The sequence below is a fragment of the Heptranchias perlo genome, chromosome 20, assembly GCF_035084215.1.
Source record: "Heptranchias perlo isolate sHepPer1 chromosome 20, sHepPer1.hap1, whole genome shotgun sequence".
In the NCBI taxonomy this organism is placed as follows: Eukaryota; Metazoa; Chordata; class Chondrichthyes; order Hexanchiformes; family Hexanchidae; genus Heptranchias; species Heptranchias perlo.
The window spans coordinates 46,523,754-46,547,508 of NC_090344.1; the positions used below are offsets into that span (position 1 = coordinate 46,523,754).

Below are 23,755 nucleotides of genomic sequence, written 5' to 3' on the forward strand. Positions count from 1 at the left end.
CACTGGGTGCCATGCTTGGAGAGATCTCTTTAGAAATTTACAAATCAGTGCTGCCATACCCTCGTTCACCACACCGAGGGTGGGCAACCCGTTGAGACCTTGATCAACAAAATACATGTGGCACAGCAGATCCTGACGTTTCCTGACTATCTCTGAATTCCACCAGGTTTCAAAAGAAACAAAGAGAAGCTGTTTGTTGAACGGCAGTGGCCTGGACTGAAGAGCCACTGAATCAGCCCTCGACTGCTCAGTTGCTGCTCTCAGTTACACTGCAGCATGGAAACGCCAAGATCAGGACAGGGGGCTCCCAAGAGGCAGAGAGGGAGAGCCATCATTAGGCTGCAAGTTCACCCCTCCTCGCGACGGGTACCAAGAAAGCTGCTGGGACCGTTTCCCTGGTTTTTGGGAGGCGTGTGACCCAATGGGAGCTGCCAGGGAAACAGTTGGGAGAACCTTCACCCAAGCGGCTCGAACACAAACTCCTTCAAACTCTCATTTGCACCTACCTTGGGTGAAAAGTTGACATTGGCCCCTCGGGTCAGCAACATGTGAGCCACATTCAGGTTCTCGTAATGCGCTGCGATGTGGAGTGGAGTGAATCCAGTCTGAAATGAGGAGAATAAGCAGGGCTCAGTACCTTGTGAGGACCGTTAAAGCAGAGAGACACTTCAGTTGGTTGTTCTCGTCTGTCTGAGCAGTGCATTACTGCACAGCTATGTATTCAATTAGACATAATGGTCCCATTAACCTCACTGATCCTTTAAAGAATCCACTCTCGTCTTTATCGAGTGTCGAACTGGCATCAAGGAAATAGGTATCTGGGCCTTGCGTGCATCTTGTGGAATGCTGATGGTCCGCACAGACCACAAAGAACACAGGAATTGGAAAAGCTTTTTCTTTTGGAACATTATCAATTCCATCAATCCTTTGAAATGACTGACTGAACACCATTAACATTACTAACCCATCAGAAACAAGTGTTCATCACCAACACAATCATTCCAACCTCTCCTCTGTTCTCCACGAGCTCATGAAGCAAAATCACCCAACAGTCTTGACTTGGTGCAACTGGCTATGTCTTGAGGCAAAAACAGCACAATGCATTCATTCCATGTACAGCCCAGAAATGGTTTCAGAAACAGACCAAGATGGAGAGAACTTGGAATTAAATCGCACTTTGTTGTGTCCTTGAGATGTCTCAAAGTGCTTCGTAGCCAATGAGTTACTTTTGTAATACAATTGACCGTTGTTTTGTGTGTAGCAGCCAATCTGCACACAGCAAGATCCCACAAACAGCAAATGGATAAAAGGCCAGTTGTCTGTTTTTGGATGAGGGGGAATTGTTGCTTGGGACACCGGGAGGAGTCCCCTGCTCTTCTTTGAGTGGTCCCTTAAATCTTTTACATCCATCCAAAGGCCTCGAATTAACGTAGAATAAATGGAAATGCAGAACTCCCTCAGCATTGCACAAGTGTCAGAACAGTTTATGTGCTCCAGTCCTGGAGTGGGGATTGAGATTATAGGCTTCTAACTCAGAGGCAAAAGTGCAACCAACTGAGCCAAACTGACACTGTCAAACCAAAAGACACAAGATTAAGAGTGGGCATCAGTGGCAAGCAACAGCAATGCACGGTGCCCAGAATAATACACGCAACTTTTCACTTCCATTCGGAACTAACTTTATCATCAATCTAATGCAACAATTCACTGTGATCTCAACAATTCTTTATTTCCTCCATCCAATCACTTGAAATACAGAGAGTAAAACCACTTTATCCTTTTCCCTCCTGATTGACATGAGTCCACAGCACAGAAGTACCCATAATTCAACACTGATTGGCCCAGTTCTGGAAATCTGATGCCATGTGTGGATGGTGTGGAAACAGTGAATCCCGGAGTGGGAACACCAGTATCTGGGATGGGGTTGAGGTGTGCTGGGGAGATTAGGCAGGGGAGCTTCGCAATGTGATTCATTCGAACATGATTATGCAGGAAACTAAAAGGAAAGGAAATATATCACCAAACACTCTGAGAATAAATTACACAGGAAGAGGCAAACGACAATTGACCCAAACAAGTCACAACTGGTAGTCACGTGACTGGCCTGTTCTGACTTCTCGTTCAATCCCATTCCTTCAGTTATATCACACTCCTTAAGGATACCGCTGCACAACCAGGAGAGGGAAGTATGCAGATCCACTCTCTGAGAGCCACTCACTCATATGTACACACATCCCTTGGCAGAGAGGAGCCGAGTGGCTCACTTCCAGCTTTGAGACTGAGAATGGTGGGCTTGCAGCCCTGGCCAGTGCAAGCAAAGAGATTTGTCCAATGAGTTAAGAGAACAGACCCTCTCAGTGAGTGAAGTACTTTACAATGAAATAATCTCCCACAAGCAATCTGGCCCTTTAACAGTCTGTCCTGTTGGGATCCTTTCTGTTGTATCTGAATGATGTGTGAACAATCCAGTGGGTGTTTGAGCATAGGGAGGAGCGCGGGGATTTCTCCCGATCGCAAGTTCTATTAACCAAAATTATAATCACAGCATGCTTTCACAATCTCAACAACAACTTGCATTTATATAGCACCTTAACGTAGCAGTGTGGTCGGTGGGATCTTGTATCTCAATTGTGTTGAACCTGGCCCTAGTGTACAACAACAACAACTTGTATTGATACAGTGTCTTTAACTTAGTCAAATGCCCCAAGGTGTTTCATAGGTGCCTCATCAAACAAAAATTTGACACCAAGCTACATGAGGAGATATTAGATCAGGCGACCAAAAGCTTGGTCTAAGAGATAAGTTTTAAAGGAGGAGAGAGTGGTAGAGAGGCGGAGAGGTTTAGGGAGGGAATTCCAGAGCTTAGGGCCGAGGCAGCTGAAGTCACGGCCGCCGATGCTGGAGCGATGAAGATCAGGGATGCGCAAGAGGGCAGAATTGGAGGAGTGCAGAGATCTCGGGGGCTTGTCGGACTGGAGGAGGTTACAGAAATAGGGAGGGGGTGAGGCCATGGAGGGATTGGAAAACGAGGATGAGAATTTTCTCGCCAGAAATATCAAATACGGGAGACTTTCCTGCTCTGTTAGCATCGTTTGAACTGTCGTCCAGATATGAGAAAGGAGGACAGGTGAAGACCAGGTGGTCAATTGAGTGTGTCCCATCCTGGTATAGTGTAACGCCTGCACACCATCACCCCCATTTCCTGAAACCCTCCCACAATGTCCTGGGAGAGGCAACAAAAAGGTAGGCCAATTTAGGAAAAAAGTTTTGGAAATTCCTCTTCAACCCCTGAAGGCAATCAAGCAAACTTCGGGAGACCATGGTGACTGGGGAACAACCTCCATTGACCTGCTCCATTTCATTTGTCGATCTATTAGCCATACTCAGGAACCCACCCCAGCTCGCTTTTCAATGCTTGCAGTCAGAGTCCACACTCACTGCACATGCCTGCAAATTATTCCAGAGGTCAAGGGCTCTCTGTGAAAATAAGTGCATCAAAGACCATTCTTGCTCTCCCTTGGCACCTCTACATTTACCTTTGACAGCACGTCAGGGTTGGGGTCATTCTGCAGGAGTACTGCTGCAGTCCGGGTGTCATCATTCCGAGCCGCAATGTGCAAGGCAGGGAGACACACTTTCCCTTTCGTCCCGTAGTTTATCAGGACCGCCACTACGTTCTCGTGTCCTTGCTGTAGTGCAACGGCCAACGGTGTGAATCCATCCTGGGACACAAAACAAACCATTAGCTCACTGTGTGGGGGATTTTCATACAAGGGGCTTTTCGTGCAGAGTTCAGAAACAGCTCATATGTTGGATATATATCGTTGCGACCTTTTATGGGTAACGCAGATTGGCTACATTTTATTTTAACCAATACCTTCAGACAAGAATTATTTTCATATTGCGATCCCAGTGATGGACAGATATCAGAAGTTATCATGCATGATCCCATGGGGAAAACAGTCTCCCTGTGCTATCTGTAATGAAATGTTAAAACCATTTATGCAAAGTGCGTTTATGATTTCACTCTACATAATAATGGAGGATCTTTTCCCCAAGAGGCAATCACCAGCTTGGATTTATATTCGCGCCATTAGTGAGTAAACATCCCCAGATGTTTCACGGAAGAGAAGTGAAAAATGCCACGTCCAGAAAGTGCCTCACTTTAAGAATATAAGAACACAAGAAATAGGAGCAGGAGTAGGCCATACGGCCCCTCGAACCTGCTCCGCCATTCAATCAGATCATGGCTGATCTTCAACCTCAACTCCACTTTCCTGCCCGATCCCCATATCCCTTGAATTCCCGAGAGTCCAAAAATCAATCAATCTCAGTCTTGAACATACTCAATGACTGAGCATCCACAGCCCTTTGGGGCAGAGAATTCCAAAGATTCACAACCCTCTGAGTGAAGAAATTTCTCCTCATCTCAGTCCTAAATGTCCGACCCCTTATCCCGAGGCAAAACTCTCTAGTTCTAGACCCTCCAGCGAGGGCAATCATCCTCTCAGCATCTACCCTGTCAAGCCGTCTTAGAATCTGATATGTTTCAATAAGATCACCTCTCATTCTTCTAAACTCCAGAGAGTATAGGCCCATTCTAATCAATCTCTCCTCATGGACAACCCTCTCATCCCAAGAATCAATCTAGTGAACTTTCGTTGCACTGCCTCAAAGGCAAGTATATCCTTCCTTAGGTAAGGAGACCAAAACTGTACACAGTACTCCAGGTGTGGTCTCACCAAAGTCCTGTACAATTACAGCAAGTACTCCAACCCCCTTGCAATGAAGGCCAACATACTATTTACCTTCCTAATTGCTTGCTGTACCTGCATGTTAACGTTCTGTTATTCATGTACAAGGACACCCAAATCCCTCTGAACACCAACATTTAATAGTTTCTCATCATTTATAATCTATTCTGTTTTTCTATTGTTCCTACCAAAGTGAATAACCTCACATTTCCCCACATTATATTCCATCTGCCACCTTCTTGCCCACTCACTTAACCTGTCAATATCGCTTTGCAGACTCTTTGTGTCCTCCTCACAGTTTACTTTTCCACCTAGCTTTGTATCGTCAGCAAACTTGGATACATTACACTCGGTCCCTTCATCTCAGTCATTAATATAGATTGTAAATAACGGAGGCCCAAGCACTGATACTTGTGGCACCCCACGAGTTATAGCCTGCCAACCTGAAAATGACCGTTTATTCCAACACTCTGTTTTCTTTCTGTTAACCAATCCTCTATCCATGCTAATAAATTACCCCTGACCCTATGAGCCCTTATCTTGTGTAACAACCTTTTATGTGGCTCTTTATTGAATGCCTTATGAAAATCCAAATATACAACATCCCCTTATCTACCCTGCTAGTTACATCCTCAAAAAACTCTAATAGATTTGTCAAACATGATTTCCCTTTCATAAAACCATGCTGACTCTGCCTCATCATGTCATGATTTTCTAAGTACTCAGTTATCACGTCCTTAATAATGGATTCCAGCATTTTTCCCCCAACCGATATCAGGCTAACTGGCCTGTCGTTCTCTGTTTTTCCTCTCTCTCCTTTCTTGAATAGCGGTGTTACATTTGCCACCTTCCAATCCACTGGGACTGTTCCAGAATCTAAGGAATTTTAGAAGATCACAACCAATGCATCCACCATCTCTGCAGCCACCCCTTTTAGAACCCGAGGATGTGGGCCATCAGGTCCAGGGGATTTGTCGGCTTTTAATCCCATTAATTTCTCTAGTACTTTTTCTTTACTAATATTAATTACTTTAAGTTCCTCATTCTCATTAGTCCCTTGGTTCCCACTATTACTGGCATTTTTTTGTGTGATCTACTGTGAAGACAGGTACAAAATATTTGTTTAACATCTCTGCCATTTCCTTATTCTCCATTATAATTTCTCCTGTCTCAGCCTCTAAGGGATCTACGTTTACTTTCGCTACTCTCTTCCTATTTACACAGAAGCTCTTACAATCTGTTTTTATATTTCTTGTCAGTTTACTCTCATATTCTATTTTTTCCCTTTTTATCAATTTTTTGGTCATCCTCTGCTGGTTTCTAAAACTCTCCCAATCCTCAGACTTACGACTCTTCCTGGCAACATTATAAGCCTCTTCTTTTAATCTAATACTATCCTTAACTTCTTTGGTTAGCCACGGATGGATCACTTTTCCCATGGAGTTTTTATTTCTCAATGGAATGTATATTCGTTGGCAATTTTGAAATATTTCTTTCAAATGTTTGCCATTGCTTATCTGCCATCATACCTTCTAATCTAATTTCCCAATCTACCTTCACCAACTCGCCCCTCATGCCAATGTAATTGGCTTTATTTAAGTTTAAGACTCCAGTTTTGGACTTAAAGATGTCACTCTCAAACTCAATGTGAAATTCTATCATATTATGATCACTCTTCCCCGGAGGATCCTTTACAATGAGATTACTAATTAACCCTGTCTCATCACACAAGACGAGATGTAAAAGAGCCTGTTCTCTCTCTGTACCGCACTGTGGGATGTGTGTTCAAGTCTTGGCATGGCACCTGAACCTACCACTTTCTCACACTCAGGCAAAGAGTTCTACCAAGCTGACACGCAAGAAGGTATTGGGACTGAGAAGAGGACTTGTAGAGTAAGGTAACCTGTTGATTGGCCCAGTCGAGGGTGCAACAAGAAGAATGCAAACACTTTCCCAGAGGCAGGGAGGGAGGCTGTCTGTGGGTGGAACATCAGGACTCACCTCTGTTGCAATATTTTGGTTGGCACCATTTTCAAGCAAAAACTTAACAACTTCCAGGTGGTTCTCCTGAGCTGCCATGTAAAGTGGAGTGAATCCTTTCTGTGTGGACACAATCGATGCAGAAAAGATCAGGACCAGGATATTGCTGAACCTCTACAACATTCAACAGTCACAGTTTGAGAGCCTGTCCATTGGGACTGTCGGATAAATCACCTGTTCTCTTCACCACTGTGAGTTCCGCTGCAACGGGGAGTGTACAATTTGCCCATTTTACAATATGTGGATAAATGAGGTTTACATCATCAGTTGTGAGCGAATGGTTCCCTTTTATTCAGCGTGTGCAGTGCATGTACAGGAGCTGTCAACGAGACACACACACAAGCCTGGGTGAGAATGAGTGGTCAGCTTTTATAGTGTGTACTGTACATGTACAGCAGCTGACAATAAAGACAGGGCAAAAACTGACCACTGAGTCTCCAGCTGGCTGTGTTCCTTCAGTGTTAACTTCTGTACATGCACAGGGCATTAGAGGTAAAGGCACACAGTACAATTCCAGCAATGATTCATCCAGTCAGTGCTCCCAGTGTCACAAGATGAGACCATATCATTCAACGTGAGGCAGTTTGATAAGGCTGTCATTAAAAACACTTCATCACCAGCATTTCGTCACGCACAAACAGCAGGGTCAGAGAAAGCCAATGCCCAGGTGCACTGAGGAAGTCTCTTGCCTGTTTTAAAAGCCGACGATACAGAGGGAAAAAAGAACACACAGGTCACAACGCTGGCGAGATGGAGGGAGGTGAAATTCTTATCTTAATGAAAACCAGAGAATGCTTGATTCCTTCTATAATTAACTGCTCGCCATTAAATCTTATTCTCTGACATTGTGCATTTCAAATTCACATGTTCCTGCAATTCCCTTAGCAGGTGATTCATTACTGAGAAACGCAGCCGTACTCTAATTCTGCCTTCAAAGTAACCTGAGGCAAGGTGAGTATGAGAGAGGGGGCGGGTGGGGGGGGGTGCTACTGATGTCCTAATGTTCTCTTCTATCATCTTGTGCTTGGTTAAATAGCAGATGAGGTCCCAGGATAGCATTGGACATGCTGGAGATCAGGAAATGAAGTCTGCTAGAACCGTACTCAATGGAATCACTTGCAAATACATGAGCTTGGGGAGGAAGAAGAAGAAAAACCTTTTTTTTTTATTGACAGCAGACCGGTTTTGAGGAGCAGTACCTGATGTGCTGCTGTTTGCGCACAGGAAATTCAGGCTCGCAGCCAGAAATTCGAGCTGACACTGCAGAACTAAAGCAGAGCACTTCAGGAACAAAGCACGTCACACTCACTTCAGGAACCCATTAACACTGCAGAAACATCCATCAGAGCCCGTCAGAGGGAGCCACGCTCCAATAGACAGGGAGTAGAGGATGTGGAAATATAGGAAAGATGATTGACTGAAAGTGGGATATTTAGCGATTGCTCGTGTGATGAATCTCACAGTCACAGCGTTCTGATAATGCAAAAACCACCAGCTTTCATTCTGCATCAGATGTCACTGTGCGTTTCCAGTGTGAATTGGACTGGTTTTCACCGATCAGTACAAAAAGCACACTCCCTGAGTACTTAGTTACACCCATTTTCTTCCTTACAGGGAGAGTAACAGCAATGAGCATCAATGTAGCTTCCTCTGGTCCCTCTGTGTGAGCGACACTGCAAACAAGACGGATTCCCTCTGCTCGTTATTCCTGATCCCATCCAGGACAGCTGTTGGGGGGATTACAGTTGGCCTCAGTGCCTTTGGATTGGGGGAAGGGGGTTAAAGTTGGCCATGGTTCCTACTCCTGATCGATATCCGACTGGAAAGTGTGCATGGGTGGACATCAGGTGAGGATCAGATGAAGCTGGGTTGTCAACTCCACCCTCCCCATCCAAGGTCTAATAGTTTGCCAACGTTGACTGTCAAGGATCAGGTTCACCCTTCAGGGTGAGGTACTGAAGAGTGCCCAGTGCCTGCTGAACTGCACCCCGGAGCAAGGGCAGGAAGGCTGCACCTGTCCTGGGAATGCCTCATGAAGCAATGTGGTGGGCATGATCTTGTATCAAAATTGCGCTGAACCTGGCCTTGGCATATTAGGTTGCATAACCTTTATCCTGCTTTAACGCTGATCCATATGTGCTTGATGATATAATGTAGTGGGGGCTTTACCCTGTATCTAACCGATCATGTACTAATTCTGGTAATACCTGATGGGATAATGTAGAGGGAGCTTTACTCTGTATCTAACCCATCATGTACTAATTCTGGTAATACCTGTTGTGATAATTTGGAGGGAGCTTTACTCTGCATCTAACCCATCATGTATTAATTCTGGTAATACCTGATGGGATAATGTAGAGGGAGCTTTACCCTGTATCTAACCCATCATGCACTAATTCTGGAAATACCTGATGCGATAATGTAGAGGGAGCTTTACCCTGTATCTAACCCATCATGTACTAATTCTGGTAATACCTGATGGGATAATGTAGAGCAAGCTTTACCCTGTATCTAACCCATCATGTACTAATTCTGGTAATATCTGATGGGATAATGTAGAGGGAGCTGTACCCTTTATCTAACCCATCATGTACTAAATCTGGTAATACCTGATGGGATAATGTAGAGGGAGCTTTACCCTGTATCTAACCCATCATGCACTAATTCTGGTATTACCTGATGGGATAATGTAGAGGGGGCTTTACCCTGTATCTAACCCATCATGTACTAATTCTGGTAATACCTGATGGGATAATGTAGAGGGAGCTTTACCCTGTATCGAACCAATCAAGTACTAATTCTGCTAATATCTGATGGGATAATGTAGAGCGAGCTTTACCCTTTATCTAACCAATCATGTACTAATTCTGGTCATACTGGATGCGATAATGTAGAGGGAGCTTTACCCTGTATCTAACCCATCATGTACTAATTCTGCAAATATCTGTTGGGATAATGTAGAGGGGGCTTTACCCTGTATCTAACCCATCATGTACTAATTCTGGTAATATCTGATGCGATAATGTAGAGGGGGCTTTACCCTCTATCTAACCCATCAAGTACTAATTCTGCTAATATCTGATGGGATAATGTAGAGGGAGCTTTACCCTGTGTCTAACCCATCATGTACTCATTCTGGTAATATCTGATGGGATAATGTAGAGGGAGCTTTTCCCTGTATCTAACCCATCAAGTACTAATTCTGCTAATATCTGATGGGATAATGTAGAGGGAGCTATACCCTGTATCTAACCCATCATGTACTAATTCTGGTAATACCTGATGGGATAATGTAGAGGGAGCTTTACCCTGTATCTAACCCATCATGTACTAATTCTGGTAATATCTGATGGGATAATGCAGAGGGAGCTTTACCCTGTATCTAACCCATCATGTACTAAATCTGGTAATAACTGATGGGATAATGTAGAGGGAGCTTTACCCTGTATCTAACCCATCATGTACTAAATCTGGTAATAACTGATGGGATAATGTAGAGGGAGCTTTACCCTGTATCTAACCCATCATGTACTAAATCTGGTAATAACTGATGGGATAATGTAGAGGGAGCTTTACCCTGTATCTAACCCATCATGTACTAAATCTGGTAATAACTGATGGGATAATGTAGAGGGAGCTTTACCCTGTATCTAACCCATCATGTACTAAATCTGGTAATAACTGATGGGATAATGTAGAGGGAGCTTTACCCTGTATCTAACCAATCAAGTACTAATTCTGCTAATACCTGATGCGATAATGTAGAGGGGGCTTTACCCTGTATCTAACCCATCATGTACTAATTCTGGTAATATCTGATGGGATAATGTAGAGGGAGCTTTACCCTGTATCTAACCCATCATGTACTCATTCTGGTAATACCTGATGCGATAATGTAGAGGGAGCTTTACCCTGTATCTCACCCATCATGTACTAATTCTGCTAATATCTGTTGGGATAATGTAGAGGGAGCTTTACCCTGTGTCTAACCCATCATGTACTCATTCTGGTAATATCTGATGCGATAATGTAGAGGGAGCTTTACCCTGTATCTAACCCATCATGTACTAATTCTGGTAATACCTGATGGGATAATGTAGAGGGAGCTTTACCCTGTATCTCACCCATCATGTACTAATTCTGCTAATATCTGTTGGGATAATGTAGAGGGAGCTTTACCCTGTGTCTAACCCATCATGTACTAATTCTGGTAATATCTGATGGGATAATGTAGAGGGAGCTTTACCCTGTATCTAACCCATCATGTACTAATTCTGCTAATATCTGTTGGGATAATGTAGAGGGGGCTTTACCCTGTTTCTAACCCATCATGTACGAATTCTGGTAATATCTGTTGGGATAATGTAGAGGGAGCTTTACCCTGTATCTAACCCATCATGTACTAATTCTGCTAATATCTGTTGGGATAATGTAGAGGGAGCTTTACCCTGTATCTAACCCATCATGTACTAATTCTGGTAATACCTGATGGGATAATGTAGAGGGACCTTTACCCTGTATCTAACACATCATGTACTAATTCTGCTAATATCTGTTGGGATAATGTAGAGGGGGCTTTACCCTGTATCTAACCCATCATGTACTAATTCTGGTAATACCTGATGCGATAATGTAGAGGGAGCTTTACCCTGTATCTAACCCATCATGTACTAATTCTGGTAATATCTGATGGGATAATGTAGAGGGGGCTTTACCCTTTATCGAACCCATCATGAACTCATTCTGGTAATATCTGATGCGATAATGTCGAGAGAGCTTTACCCTGTATCTAACCCATCATGTACTAATTCTGGTAATATCTGATGCGATAATGTAGAGGGAGCTTTACCCTGTATCTAACCCATCAAGTACCAATTCTGGTAATACCTGTTGTGATAATTTGGAGGGAGCTTTACTCTGTATCTAACCCATCATGTACTAATTCTGGTCAGACCTGATGCGATAATGTAGAGGGAGCTTAACCCTGTATCTAACCCATCAAGTACTAATTCTGCTAATATCTGATGGGATAATGTAGAGGGAGCTTTACCCTGTATCGAACCCATCATGTACTAATTCTGGTAATACCTGATGGGATAATGTAGAGGGGGCTTTACCCTGTATCTAACCCATCATGTACTAATTCTGGTAATATCTGATGCGATAATGTCGACGGGGCTTCACTCTGTATTTGACCGATCATGTACTAATTCTGGTCATACCTGATGCGATAATGTAGAGGGAGCTTTACCCTGTATCTAACCCATCATGTACTAATTCTGGTAATATCTGATGGGATAATGTAGAGGGAGCTTTACCCTCTATCTCACCCATCATGTACTAAATCTGGTAATACATGATGCGATAATGTAGAGGGAGCTTAACCCTGTATCTAACCCATCATGTACTAATTCTGGTATTACCTGATGGGATAATGTAGAGGGGGCTTTACCCTGTATCTAACCCATCATGTACTAATTCTGGTAATACCTGATGGGATAATGTGGAGGGAGCTTTACCCTGTATCTAACCCATCATGTACTAATTCTGGTATTACCTGATGGGATAATGTAGAGGGAGCTTTACCCTGTATCGAACCCATCATGTACTAATTCTGGTAATACCTGATGGGATGATGTAGAGGGAGCTTTACTCTGTATCTAACCCATCATGTACTAATTCTGGTAATACCTGATGGGATAATGTCGAGGGGTCTTTACTCTGTATCTAACCCATCATGTACTAATTCTGGTAATACCTGATGGGATAATGTAGAGGGAGCTTTACCCTGTATCTAACCCATCATGTACTAAATCTGGTAATGCATGATGCGATAATGTAGAGGGGGCTTTACCCTGTATCTAACCCATCATGTACTAATTCTGGTAATATCTGATGCGATAATGTAGAGGGAGCTTTACCCTGTACCTAACCCATCATGTACTAATTCTGGTAATATCTGATGCGATAATGTAGAGGGTCCTTTACCCTGTATCTAACCCATCATGTACTAATTCTGGTCACACCTGATGCGATAATGTAGAGGGAGCTTTACCCTGTATCTAACCCATCATATACTAATTCTGGTAATATCGGATGCGATAATGTAGAGGGAGCTTTACCCTGTACCTAACCCATCATGTACTAATTCTGGTAATACCTGATGGGATAATGTGGAGGGAGCTTTACCCTGTATCTAACCCATCATGTACCAATTCTGGTAATATCTGATGGGATAATGTAGAGGGAGCTTTACCCTGTATCTAACCCATCATGTACTAATTCTGGTAATATCTGATGCGATAATGTAGAGGGGGCTTTACCCTGTATCGAACCCATCATGTACTAATTCTGGTAATACCTGATGGGATAATGTAGAGGGAGCTTTACCCTGTATCTAACCCATCATGTACTAATTCTGGTCACACCTGATGCGATAATGTAGAGGGAGCTTTACCCTGTATCTAACCCATCATATACTAATTCTGGTAATATCGGATGCGATAATGTAGAGGGAGCTTTACTCTGTATCCAACCCATCATGTACTAATTCTGGTAATACCTGATGGGATAATGTAGAGGGAGCTTTACCCTGTATCTAACCCATCATGTACTAAATCTGGTAATGCCTGATGGGATAATGTAGAGGGAGCTTTACTCTGTATCCAACCCATCATGTACTAATTCTGGTAATACCTGATGGGATAATGTAGAGGGAGCTTTACCCTGTATCTAACCCATCATGTACTAATTCTGGTAACACCTGATGGGATAATGTAGAGGGGTCTTTACCCTGTATCTAACCCATCATGTACAAATTCTGGTAATATCTGATGCGATAATGTAGAGGGGGCTTTACCCTGTACCTAACACATCATGTACTAATTCTGGGAATACCTGATGGGATAAAGTAGAGGGAGCTTTACCCTGTATCTAACCCATCATGTACTAATTCTGGTAATACCTGATGGGATAAAGTAGAGGGAGCTTTACCCTGTATCTCACCCACCATGTATTAATTCTGGTAATACCTGATGGGATAATGTGGAGGGAGCTTTACCCTGTATCTAACCCATCATGTACTAATTCTGGTAATACCTGATGGGATAATGTAGAGGGGGCTTTACCCTGTATCTAACCCATCATGTACGAATTCTGATAATATCTGATGGGATAATGTAGAGGGAGCTTTACCCTGTATCTCACCCATCATGTACTAAATCTGGTAATACATGATGCGATAATGTAGAGGGAGCTTCACTCTGTATCTAACCCATCATGCACTAAATCTGGTAATACATGATGCGATAATGCAAAGGGAGCTTCACTCTGTATCTAACCCATCATGTACTAAATCTGGTAATACATGATGCGATAATGTAGAGGGAGCTTTACTCTGTATCTAACCCATCATGTACTAAATCTGGTAATACATGATGCGATAATGTAGAGGGAGCTTAACCCTGTATCTAACCCATCATGTACTAATTCTGGTAACACCTGATAGGATAATGTAGAGGGAGCTTTACTGTGCATCGAATGCATCATGTACTAATTCTGGTAATATCTGATGGGATAATGTAGAGGGAGCTTTACCCTGTACCTAACCCATCTTGTACTAATTCTGGTCATACCTGATGCGATAATGTAGTGGGAGCTTTACCCTGTATCTAACCCATCATGTACTAATTCTGGTAATACCTGATGGGATAATGTAGAGGGAGCTTTACCCTGTATCTCACCCATCATGTACTAAATCTGGTAATACATGATGCGATAATGTAGAGGGAGCTTTACCCTGTATCTAACCCATCATGTACTAATTCTGGTAATACCTGATGCGATCATGTAGAGGGAGCTTTACCCTGTATCTAACCCATCATGTACTAAATCTGGTAATACATGATGCGATAATGTAGAGGGAGCTTAACCCTGTATCTAACCCATCATGTACTAATTCTGGTATTACCTGATGGGATAATGTGGAGGGAGCTTAACCCTGTATCTAACCCATCATGTACTAATTCTGGTAACACCTGATAGGATAATGTAGAGGGAGCTTTACTCTGCATCGAACGCATCATGTACTAATTCTGGTAATATCTGATGGGATAATGTAGAGGGAGCTTTACCCTGTATCTAACCCATCATGTACTAATTCTGGTAATACCTGATGGGATAATGTAGAGGGAGCTTTACCCTGTATCTAACCCATCATGTACTAATTCTGGTAATATCTGATGGGATAATGTAGAGGGAGCTTTACCCTGTATCTCACCCATCATGTACTAAATCTGGTAATACATGATGCGATAATGTAGAGGGAGCTTAACCCTGTATCTAACCCATCATATACTAATTCTGGTATTACCTGATGGGATAATGTAGAGGGGGCTTTACCCTGTATCTAACCCATCATGTACTAATTCTGGTAATACATGATGCGATAATGTAGAGGGAGCTTAACCCTGTATCTAACCCATCATATACTAATTCTGGTATTACCTGATGGGATAATGTAGAGGGGGCTTTACCCTGTATCTAACCCATCATGTACTAATTCTGGTAAGACCTGATGCGATAATGTAGAGGGAGCTTTACCCTGTATCTAACCCATCATGTACTAATTCTGGTAATACCTGATGGGATAATGTAGAGGGAGCTTTACCCTGTATCTAACCCATCATGTACTAATTCTGGTAATATCTGATGGGATAATGTAGAGCAAGCTTTACCGTGTATCTTATCCATCATGTACTAATTCTGGTAATATCTGATGGGATAATGTAGAGGGAGCTTTACCCTGTATCTAACCCATCATGTACTAATTCTGGTAATATCTGATGGGATAATGTCGAGGGGGCTTTACCTCTGATGGAACTGGTTGATTGTCTGCAGTCAGCTGCTCTCTTTTAAAGTACACGCGGTGTATTTTGACTTTGTGCAATTGTGTAAAACAGGTGCTAACAAGTCAGCAGGTCGTTTTACACAATCGCACATCGTCAGCACCTACCCCCAATTGCCTGAAAAGCACTCTACGCTGGATTCACAAATTTCCCTGGTTAAAGGCATGTGGTCTGGAGACAACACATCCCTGCAGAACAGTTCTGGGATGAAATGAAGACAAGAAATTCCAGAACTCAGCAACTTTAGGTTTGACAAGTTCAGCTTTCCAGCAACAGCATTACTTCTTCTTGCTTTCTCACTACATGTCTCTTCTAAACAATTAATACGTTGTTTACAGACTGACAGAACACATGAGCAGGCTCTTGATCGAACTTAATGGATTTTTAACGATAAATAAACTTCCTTTAACAGCTCAGAGGCCGAGTCTTGATCACTGTGGTTATGATAGATGCTGCCTTCGGATCACTAACAATCAAATGGATGCTTCCTCCACTTGAAAATACAAAATAATTCCCCATAAACTAAAAGAATCTCATATATGATTGATGATGTAGTGAACAAGCAATGGGCTAAAAAAGTGGCAGATGGGATTCAATGTCAGTGAACAGGAGGTGATGCATTTTAGTAAATAAAATACCAGCAGTAATTAGACTGTGAATGGAAGTATGCTCGATGGTGGAGAAGAGCAGAGGGATTTGGAGATCTCGGTTCACAGGGCATTGAAGGCAGCACTTCAAGTGGATAAGTCTATAAAAATAAAGCTGATAGATTTCAAGTTTTATCATAAGGTATGGAATATAAAAGATAATGTGAGCCAATATAAAACCTAAAGACCCCAGTTGGAGTACAATGTGTCGTTTTAGGCTTCACACCGTAAGAAGAATAGTGGGGCTCTCGAGAGGGTACAACACACATTTGTTAGGATGCTGCCTGGTATGAGGAGATAAGAATACACTTTGAAAAATTGGGTCTTTTTTGTTGGAACAATGTAGATTAGGGGGGTGATATGATGGAAGTGTTTAAAATGATGAAAGGATGGGACAGGGTGGTAATTGCAGGGTGAAGAATGAGGAGCCATGGATACTAGATTAAATGGAAGAGATTTAGAACAGGGAGCAGGAGAAACGTCTTTACACAGAGAATTGTGAGGCTGTGGAATTCACTTCCAGGGTTCGTGGTTGTGGCAGAAATTGTGTCAACGTTCAAGGTTAGATTAATTGGGTCGATGAAGGAAAAGGGAGATTAGAACAGAGGGCAAATTCCAAACCAGACTAGTTGGGCTGAATGGCCTGTTTCTGTGTCGTAATTTCGATGTATTTGTGTGTAGTAATAAACTGTGGGTTGTTCGCCAGCAATCAGTCTTGTGTTTCCTGGAGGATTTTAGCCTTCAGTATCTGGCGTGATGCTTTGCTCCAGCTTAAAGGATAGGATGTGTCCCCAGTAACTGCACAACTTACATTATAAACAAGATAAAGGTACACAAGGCATCAATCTCGTCTGGGAGTTCAGAGTTTGCCTCTCGTAGTTTATGAGATCACCTGAACTCGTCAATGAGATGAATATGCCAGGTCCTGCAATCTATGACCTGTGTTTTGCTCATTTACCAAGGTGGTGCACTGGGAAGAAGTGGGATGTGGTTTGGTTCCCGATCTCAGTTGAGCTGCCAGAATGGTGAGTTGAGGTAATGCGGTGAGATATTGGGTGAAGTACAAACAGTTGGCTTGTCCCCAGTTTGAGTGCCAACAGTTGGAAAAGAATTGGACATGAGAGTGAGCACATGTCCTCCTTGGGCTTTCGTAGTATCTTTTCAACCAGTTGCCTCTTACCTGGGACTGAGCGTTGATGTTTGCTGCATAATCGACCAATTCCTTCACCACGTGTTCCTGACCAGCGAGAGCTGCAATGTGCAGGGCTGTGTTCCCTTTCTGCAACGCAAAAGTTCCACAAACAATTACTCATCAATGAAACAAAGATTTCAGTGGGGAAGAACTATACCAACCAACAAAATACCTTTGGAAGCCAGAAATAGGTATCAGTTCTCCAGTGGCCTTGTGGATAAGGCAGCACCTGGTGCAGTACTGAACCATCTGGACTGAAAGGTCCCAGCTTTGAATTCCCAGTCAGTGCCAAGTTAACTGATCTTGACCAGGGCAGCAATTTGGCTGCTCCTTTTGGTCTCAGCTCAACATGGGCTAGAGAGAGGGGAAATTCTTCTCGAGGGCAATTAGGGATGGGCAATAAATGCTGGCTTTGCCAGTGATGCCCACATCCCATGAACGAATATATAAAAAAAACATCAGCCAGAGGTTTCCTCTCCTGATCATTGTCCAGTCTCTTCAGTTGCAAAGGGCAGATATGTGGAGGTCAGGTCAAGCCCAACAGGCTTGAGTTGGGCTTTGATGCCCCCCACTGTTGAATAGTCTGCAACGTAATCTGGTCAGCACCTTCATGGGAAGAGAAAATTTGCAAAAAACGAAGTTAAAGTGTGCTGAAGTTAATTATTCTTCATTTTAGTGTTCGATCCGAAAAGGGATCCAGAAATTGGCCCCGTCCCTTAGATTGTACGGTACTTGATATCCTGTGGCAGTTTAACCTCACGACACGTACACTGCATGTTTCACAATATCACTGCTCTGTGTATCTGTTGTAGTTTCAGTTGAGTGTGCTTTATACTCTACAATTGTGTCACTGCCCGATCCACAGCGCAGTAGTCTCAAGTACTACATACGCTGCAATAGTTTCACTGCCCCGAACACACCAAGTAGTCTCACTGCACTACATGCACGATAGATGTTGCAGTAATGACACTGCACTATACACAGTGTAGCAGTGGCTGCATTGTAAATGTTGCAGTTGTGTCAATGCACTATACACAGTGAAGTAGTGTCACTGCACTATACATATTGCAGCAGTGAGACTGAACATAATGTGCTGCAATCATTGCATGACATGTGCTGAGTGGTGTTGGCCCTTTTTACATTATACTGTTTCCACTCAGTGCTGCACGTGCAGTTTGATCCCACACCGTTATTTCTCACCTTTGTCACTGTCTCCAGAATGATGCCATTGTGCAGCAGCTCTGACACCACCTTGACATGCCCTTCCTTGGAGGCCAGATGGAGGCCGTTAAGCCCATTCTGCGAATTATCAAACACAAAGGCAAGTTTATAATTTTTGAGGGAACTGCAAACTTTGGAACAATTGGGTAAACATAGAGAAAAAAACACACAAAGCCAATCTCAACGCAGACATCGGAAGGAAACCTCCTGATAGTGGGAAGAACGCGGTCACCTGAGAGTCAAAAGTTGCGACTGGTGGATACCATCTCTCTGCAGGAAACTTTCACCACCAAACAATAAGGCACGTCCGTCCCTTACTGTTGACAGACCAACATGTGGGCTAACAGTAAAGACAGCAACAACACAGAGCCCGCTATAACTTCAAAGCAACACCATTTTGAATGAATTCGACAGCAGAGTCTTTCCAATATTTTTCTTTAATGTCAGCTGCTATTTCCATTGTTGCTCAGCATGTGTGAGTGAGCTCTTTGTAGGAGCAGTGCTTGCTGACTTCCTTGCCTGTTAGCGGGAATGCAGGAGGCACGGCTGACAAGAAGACATGTTTGGCAAGCCTGCGCTCTTCTGTCAACAGATGATAAAATGGCATAACTCGCCTTGAACAACACCATCACTTTCAGCTGACGTCTCTCGGTTCCCTGAAACGGTGACCAGCATCCTTTAACATGGCAGCTGGCCATCAAATCTCAGTTGGTTATTTGGACCCAACTTATCTTTACAGATACAGCGTACACAGTGACACCATTTTCTTCACCACACGCTGCGCCTTAATGGCTGAGTGTATCGTTTCTCCATCCATCTCCACTGATTATGACTGTTCTTGTGCACGAGGATTTATTTTAACACTGATTTCACCTTCTGGAATCATAGATGCCAACAAGCCCATCCTTTTTGATCCATCAAGCACATTGCTCACCATATCCTTCACTTCCTTCTGTCTCCAGAAATTCATCTAATTCTCTCTTGAATGACTGGTGAGTCTTCCATCGCGTGACGTCTGCCTTTTTGTTGGTGGTGAGGGTTTGAGGGGTTCGGAGGTGCGCCATTCGTTGCAGAGTACTCAGCATCTGTCCTGTTCTTGTCGCCATTGTGTTGATAAGGCTGGTCCAGTTCAGCTTTTGGTCAATGGTGACCTGCAGGATGTCTATGGTGGGAGACTCGACAATGGTGTTGCCATTGAAGGTCAGGGAGGTGGCTGGGCCTTCTCTTGTTCGAAAGTCATTGCCTGGCACTTACTTGTTCTAAATGCTACCTGCTACTTGTCAGCCCGAGTCTGGATGTTATCCAGGTCTTGCTGTAAAACTGGCATAAGCTGCTTTATTATCGGAGGAGTTGTGAATGGAGCTGAACACTGTGGAATCATCAGCAAACAGCCCCTCCTGACATCACGATGGAGGGAAGGTCACTGATGAAGCAGCTGAAGATGGTTGAGCCAAGGATGTATCCTTGAGAAACTCCTGCAGCAATATCTTGACGCTTCAATGACTGACATCCAACAACCACAACCATCTTCATTTGCATTAGGAACATAGGAACAGGAGTCGGCCATTCAGCCCCTCATGCCTGCTCCGCCATTTGATAAGATCATGGCTGATCTGTGATCTAACTCCATTTACCTGCCTTTGGCCCATATCCCTTCATACCTTTGGTTGCCAAAAAGCTATCTATCTCAGATTTAAATTTAGCAATTGAGCTCGTATCAATTGCCGTTTGCAGAAGAGAGTTCCAAACTTCTACCACCCTTTGTGTGTAGAAGTGTTTTCTAATCTCACTCCTGAAAGGTCTGGCTCTAATTTTTAGACTGTGCCCCCTACTCCTAAAATCCCCAACCAGCGGAAATAGTTTCTCTCTATCCACCCTATCTGTTCCCCTTAATATCTTATAAACTTCGATCAAATCACCCCTTAACCTTCGAAACTCTGGAGAATACAACCCCAATTTGTGTAATCTCTCCTCGTAACTTAACCCTTGAAGTCCAGGTATCATTCCAGTAAACCTACGCTGCACTCCCTCCAAGGCCAATATGTCCTTCCGAAGGTGCGGTGCCCAGAACTGCTCACAGTACTCCAGGTGGGGTCTAACCAGGGTTTTGTATAGCTGCAGCATAACTTCTGCCCCCTTGTACTCTCGTCCTCTAGATATAAAGGCCAACATTCCATTAGCCTTCTTGATTATTTTCTGCACCTGTTCATGACACTTCAATGATCGATGTACCTGAACCCCTGAGTCCCTTTGGACATCCACTGTTTTTAACTTTTTACCATTTAGAAAGTACCTTGTTCGATCCTTTTTTGATCCAAAGTGGATGACCTCACATTTGTCTACATTGAATTCCATTTGCCACAGTTTTGCCCATTCACCTAATCTATCAATATCCCTTTGTAATTTTATGTTTTCATCTACACTGCTTACAATGCCACCAATCTTTGTGTCATCGGCAAACTTAGATATGAGACTTTCTATGCCTTCATCTAAGTCGTTAATAAATATTGTGAATAATTGAGGCCCCAAGACAGATCCCTGCGGGACTCCACTAGTCACACCCTGCCAATGTAAGTACCTACCCATTATCGCTACTCTCTGTCGTCTTTCGCTCAGCCAACTTCCTAACCAAGTCTGTACTTTTCCCTCGATTCCATGGGCTTCTATCTTAGCTAACAGTCTCTTATGTGGGACCTTATCAAATGCCTTCTGGAAGTCCGTATAAATAACATCCATTGACATTCCCCTGTCCACTACTTTAGTCACCTCTTCAAAAAATTCAATCAGGTTTGTCAGGCACGACCGACCTTTCACAAATCCATGCTGGCTCTCTCTGATTAACTGAAAATTCTCAAGGTGTTCAGTCACCCTATCCTTAATTATAGACTCCAGCATTTTCCCCACAACAGATGTTGGGCTAACTGGTCTATAATTCCCCGGTTTCTCTCTCTCTCCTTTCTTAAAAAGCGGAGTGACATGTGCAATTTTCCAATCGAGAGGGACAGTTCCTGAATCTAGAGAACTTTGAAAGATTATAGTTAGGGCATCTGCAATGTGCTCACCAACTTCCTTTAAAACCCTGGGATGGAAACCATCTGGTCCTGGGGATTTGTCACTCTTTAGTGCTATTATTTTTTACATTACTGTTGCTTTACTTATGTTAATTTTATAGAGTCCCTGTCCCCGATTCAATATTAGTTTTCTTGGGATTTCCGGCATTCTATCCTCTTTTTCGACTGTAAATACTGACGCAAAGTAATCGTTCAACATGTCCGCCATTTCCCCATTGTCAATGACAATATCCCCACTTTCAGTTTTTAAGGGGCCAACCATTAGGTATGACTCCAGCCATTGGAAGATTTTCCTTTTGAAGCTCATAGAATTTAGTTTTGCTGGGGCTCTTTGGTGTCATACTTGGTCGAATGCTGCCTTGATATCAAGGACAACGACTCTCTCCCCGGGCATTCAGCTCTTGGGTCCAAGTCTGGATCAAGGCTGCAATGAAATGTGGAGCCCAATCATTCTGGCAGAATTTGAACCGAACTGCTGGCACTATTGATGACTCCTTCCATCTTTTTACTGATGATTGGGAGGAAGCTGAGGGAGGTACTTGGCTGGGTTCGATTTGTCCTGTTCATTGTGTTTTTTATTTTAGTTTTCCAATCAATCTTATGTATGGTGCTTATGTCATTGTGGCTGTTACAATTTATTTGCTCCTATTTTTGGAGCAGTGCAACAATCAAACGTGGGACAGGATGGCATGAGAGCATTCGGAGCTGATCTCAGCTCTCCCGACGTCAGTACTGAGCCAAACAAAAACTTAATCCTCACAAGCGACTGTCTTCCCAAAAGGTAATTCAGGCGGACTTCACAAAATAGGAAAGGGAGAGGGGGAGTGGGAAATCAAGAGACAGAGAGACAAAGGAGACGGAGGTGAGAGGGAGAGACAGTGAGAGAAGGAAAGAGGGAGGAGAGAGAGAGAGAGAGAGAGAGGAGAGGGTGACGGAGAAGAGGGAGAAGCAGAGAAAGATCTTTGAATACAGATTTCCTTCACCATCCAAATACGCTGTGTGCTGGAGCTTTACAATAATATCTCTGGTTTAAGCTGTGCTACTTCTTCTCCAGCCAGCTCCTCTCAGTAAGAACACCAAGTTGCCCCTTTTCATCACCCACTGCCACACCAGTTGTCTCCTTCACATGTTTGTGAGCCATCCTTCCCCATTAAAAGGGTGCTCAAATTTCCCTTTTACAGTGACTCAATGCCTGTTCCGAAAATTCGGCGTTTCTCACAATCATTCTGACAATTCGCACGAACTCCACACCCTTCACTAACAGGGGGGCAAGCTATATATTTGGCCTCAGTGACCCTGGGCGAGGGAAGAGGAAAATCACTCAGAGTTCCCACTCCGAAACAACCCCTGCAAGAAAGTGCATGTGTGGACATTGGCTAAGGACTGGGCTGGACTTCGCTGTTCCGCCTTCCACTGGATCGTCTGCCATTCTTCGCTGTCAACACTCATACATGAATACTTGGGTGAAATAGTTTGGATGCTAGTATCCAAGTGACCTTATCCCAGAAATATATCAGCCCCTTTAGAAAAGGAACAGAGAAAATTGTTCAAGTAATAGAAACTATCCTGGTAGCATATCTTGTCCTGTGACACAATTTTCTTTAAGCTGCAACTGAGACAAAGAAAGGACGTGCGTTTATGTTGCATCTTATCACATCCTAAGGGCATCCAAATGGATCACTGCTGTTATGTCGACAAATGCAGCAGTCAATTTGCAGACGGCAAGGTCCCACAAAGAGTAAATGAGATGAACAACCAATTAACCTGTTATTGGTGGTGCTGGTTGAGGAAAGAATATTGATCCTGACACCAGTGAAGTCACTACTCTTCTTTGAATAGTGGCATGGGATTTTTACATCTGCCTGGAGCTGAACAAGCAGACGGGACGTTGATCTGAGGTCCTGTCTGAAAGATGGCCCTTCCA

The 23,755-nt window shown here is 43.4% G+C and overlaps 1 protein-coding gene across 18 annotated transcripts in view; it reads right to left on the reverse strand.

Moving 5' to 3' along the window:
- LOC137335801 (ankyrin-1-like) overlaps positions 1-23,755 on the reverse strand; it is a 233,740-nt gene that overhangs the window by 122,663 nt on the left and 87,322 nt on the right. For all 18 annotated transcript variants that reach the window (XM_068001226.1, XM_068001235.1, XM_068001234.1 and 15 more), the window contains exons 3-7: positions 18,740-18,838; positions 17,528-17,626; positions 6,756-6,854; positions 3,537-3,722; positions 507-605 (exon numbers count right to left, since the gene is read on the reverse strand). In XM_068001226.1, the coding sequence (XP_067857327.1) occupies positions 507-605; positions 3,537-3,722; positions 6,756-6,854; positions 17,528-17,626; positions 18,740-18,838 (582 nt within the window). The remainder of the gene's footprint in view (positions 1-506; positions 606-3,536; positions 3,723-6,755; positions 6,855-17,527; positions 17,627-18,739; positions 18,839-23,755) is intronic.